Source organism: Pinus tabuliformis, chromosome 9 (assembly GCF_031772625.1).
Source record: "Pinus tabuliformis cultivar Carrire ecotype Pingquan chromosome 9, CPIR1, whole genome shotgun sequence".
NCBI lineage: Eukaryota > Viridiplantae > Streptophyta > Pinopsida > Pinales > Pinaceae > Pinus > Pinus tabuliformis.
In genome coordinates, this window is record NC_142307.1 from 1,944,156,325 (window position 1) to 1,944,160,061 (window position 3,737).

At 40.3% G+C, this 3,737-nt stretch overlaps 1 protein-coding gene across 1 annotated transcript; it reads left to right on the top strand.

The window, feature by feature from the left end:
- Nucleotides 1–330: 330 nt before the first annotated feature.
- On the top strand, nt 331–3,458 carry LOC149156749 (uncharacterized). Its single transcript, XM_089444853.1, has 4 exons — nt 331–2,530; nt 2,664–2,808; nt 3,183–3,237; nt 3,345–3,458. The coding sequence occupies exons 1-4, from the start codon at nt 331–333 to the stop codon at nt 3,456–3,458; spliced, it is 2,514 nt and encodes an 837-aa protein (XP_089300979.1).
- Nucleotides 3,459–3,737: the final 279 nt, after the last annotated feature.

The following is a 3,737-nucleotide window of genomic DNA, read 5'->3' on the forward strand; positions in this document are numbered from 1 at the left end:
ACATAGCGCTCATTCCAAAGAAAGAAAACACGGAGTCATTCATGGACTTCCTAATATTTCTTGCAAAATTATTGCAAAGGTTATTGCAGAGAGAATAAAAGAAACATTGTCCAAATACATAACAAAAGATCGGCACGCTTTTCTTAAAGGGAGGAACATTCAAGATGCGGTGGCAAGTACACAGGAAGGTCTATTTGCTATTCACTCCAAAAAAGGGATGCAATCATTCTCAAGATCGACCTTCGCAAGGCATACGACTGCCTCGACTGGGGATTCCTAAGGTGTTTACTTGCAAAGGTTGGCTTAAGAGCTAGCATGACAAACTGGATAATGGCATGCGTCGAGAAGGTGAATTATGCGGTGATCATTAATGGGATCCCTTCTTCTTTTTTCCCTGCCTCCAGAGGTCTCCGTCAAGGATGCCCCTTATCCCCGCTTTTATTCATACTGGCGATGAATACTCTCAGCCTCCATATCAACAAGGCCGTAAAGGAATTCAGATGTCATCCGCTAAAAATTTGCAGGAGCATTTCGATCTCTCATAATCTATTTGTTGATGATATTATAATGTTCGGAATTCTGTGCAGACTCACATGGTTATGTTTCTATGAAATTCTAAAAAATTTTCAAAGGGCAATAGGTCTTCAAATAAATAATGCAAAGTCAGTCATCTTCCATAATGATATATGCCAGGTCGAGGTTGAATGGTTATCGGCTCTCTTTGGAATTAAAGCTCAATCTATCAGTCTCGGAATAAAATATTTGGGCTTTCAGTTAAAAGCTTATGGTTACAAAAAGGCGGACTGGTTGTGGATCATAGATAGATATTACAAGAGGATATCGGCTTGGCAATTCAGGTGCCTTTCACTTGCAGGAAGAGTGATCCTCGCTCAATCGGTGTTAAACCAACTTGTAGTATACTGGGCTCATTTATATTTCCTCCCAGTGAGCATAATTCAGTCAATGAACAAGCTTACGGAAAATTTCATTTGGGGCGGTCAAGCCGGAAGAAAGAAATATCATCTCTCAAAATTATCCAATATCTCCATGCCGAAGTGCAGCGGAGGTTGGGGGCTTTTAGACTTGAGAAATTTCGGAAGGGCTTTGCTGTGTAAAACCCTGTGGAGAGGCATCTTCGAAAATGGCCCTTGGAGCAACATAGTTCGAAAGAAATACTTGAGCAGGAAGGATCTGCCATTCTGGCTCAGAAAAGAAAGGATCAGCTCTTCAATAGGGTCTCCAATTTGGTTAAGCCTCCGAAATATCGAAAAAATTTCCCTGGAAAATTTAACCTGGCGATTCCAATCCGGAAAAAGAATTCTCATTGGGAGAGATCATTTTATGAGTGGTGCTGAGGTGATCGATGTACCTAATCCATTACTGAGTTTTCTTCACAGGAAAGGTTTGTTTTATTGGGACAACGTAATAGCAGGTTGGCAGGGTCCGATCCCTCTCTGGAAGGAAGCTGAAAGTCTGGGGATGACGGTTGATATTGCTATCCAATGGGATCATATCAGAATTCGTCTCAGAAATTGTGGAATTTTTCGCTCGGAGGAACAAGACTGCCTCATGTGGAGAAACTCAAAAGGGTTATCTTCCATTCATGTAAAAGATGTTTATCAAGACTTGATCAGCTTAAAGCAACCTCAACTCAGGCCTTCATTCCCGCACATCTTTTGGAAATCTGGCTGCCCTTCAAAAATGATTCTTTTCTCATGGTTGTCTTTCCACAATAGAAATCTCTCTTGGGAAAACTTAAGGAAACGTGGATGGCAGGGTCTTGGTGTTTGCCCCATTTGCAGGTTTGCAGAGGAAAACAGCTTCCACCTTTTTCTAGATTGCAAGATATCCCGACAACTTTGGAAATTGCTGGAGGAATGCTATGGAATCCAGCATATGTCTCACATCTCTATTTTAGAAGCGTTTTTATGGTGTAGTATTAAAAAAAAGTCATGGAGATCAGTTTTCATCATTACTTTTTGGAGTATTTGGAAGTGGCGCAATAATTTTATTTTCAATAACAATGCATCCCCTTTTCTGGAAATCTTCTCCATCATTACTTCCATCTATGAATCAATCCCGCAGAGCCTTTCCAAGCAGATGAAACATAATGGTAATGAGATCCCTCAGAAGATGTCGTCTATGCCAAGGGCTTTTTTCGATGGAGCTGAACAGAGAGGTCAATGTGGCTGTGGGGTTATCATCTGGGCAAATGAAAATAGCCAATTTCTCATTCACTGGAATGGGGGGAGAGGATCCAACAGCAAAGCTGAGGCGATGGCCCTTGGTGGCCTTCTAAATTTCTGTCTCTTTCTTAATCTACAGGATGTCTCCATCTTTGGAGATTCGAAGGTCATGGTGGATTGTGTGCTAGGTAAGAATAACATTATTAAGCCTCAGCTCGTTGGGTGGTTAGACAGGATCAAATTCTTATGGAATAGATCAGAGGGAGCCTCCATTCATCACATCAACAAGGCTCTAAATCAGCAGACAGATGTTTTATCAAAAAAGGGCCTTCAGGCGGTTCCAGGTTTATGGTCTTTGTAGGTTTCTCATGAAGGGAAAATTTTCTCCATACAGGGCTTCTTTCCTCTTGACTTTTAACCTTTCCTTTGCTTCGGTTTTGATCTTCTCATTTATCTTTTGGTTTTGTTTCCCTTCAGTTCTGCTGTCTCTCCAGATGTTGATGGTCTTAGACTTCTATATTATGCTGTTTCTCAGTATGATGCTGTTTCCAGTGGTCGCAGGTTCTCCAGGCTTGATGTCTGTATATCTGCTCTCGGGATGGCTTTTTGTTGGTGGCCGATTGTATGGTCTCTTTTGGCTTTGCGGCTAGATCTCGTCTTCTTTTTGCTCAGTTAGAATATTATAGACATATATCTCTCATGGCTGTCAGAATTTTTTTCTGGCATGCTTTGTTGATGGCCATCTGTATGGCTCTTGCTTGTTTTTTTGTGGCAAGATCTCGCCATCCCTTTGCTTAGTTTGATCTATATGAGTCAGATATCCTCTTATGTCTTTGTACATATATGCTATGTTTATATTTCTTATATAAATTCAATTATGCTTTTTCGTCCTGAAAAATCAAAATAAATCTGTACTTATCAGTTGCAGTAATGCCATTTCATTGGATTGTGTTTAGAATATTAAAATGTTATACCATTTCTCATCTGGGCCTACAGGAAACGAGAAGATCAATTAAGGTGCGGAGGTTTGCTATGCTGTAATGATGTCCATGTAAGTGGCTGAGAACACATTGCAATTTCTGAGAGTTCAATGAATTAGCTTTTATTAACACAAATAATACATGTGGATCAACCCAATTCTCTTATTGTTTAAAACAGCGGAATCAGCGAAAATGGAATCAGAGAAGAGTGAAATTTCTGCTAAAATTTGCACCCTGCATAGAATCCAGGATCAGAGTGGACGCAACGAAGTTGAAAAGGGCAGCGACCTGATAAGTTACAACCTGCACAATTTTTATGTGTGAAATGGCCGAGCATTTGCTGCATACTGTTGGTGATTTCATGTGTATTTTTTTCAACCGTTTGGATTTCGCAATCATATGTAACAGTCTTATCAATTGAATCGAGTGGTCACACTCACTGGAGTATTTCGATGTAGACTGGTAATACCATTTTTAATAAGGATACTGTAATCTATGTAATGCCATGGCGATAAAGTTCTGACTGGTACGTATGAGTGTCCCATTTGGTCCATATAGTTAAGGCTGGTTG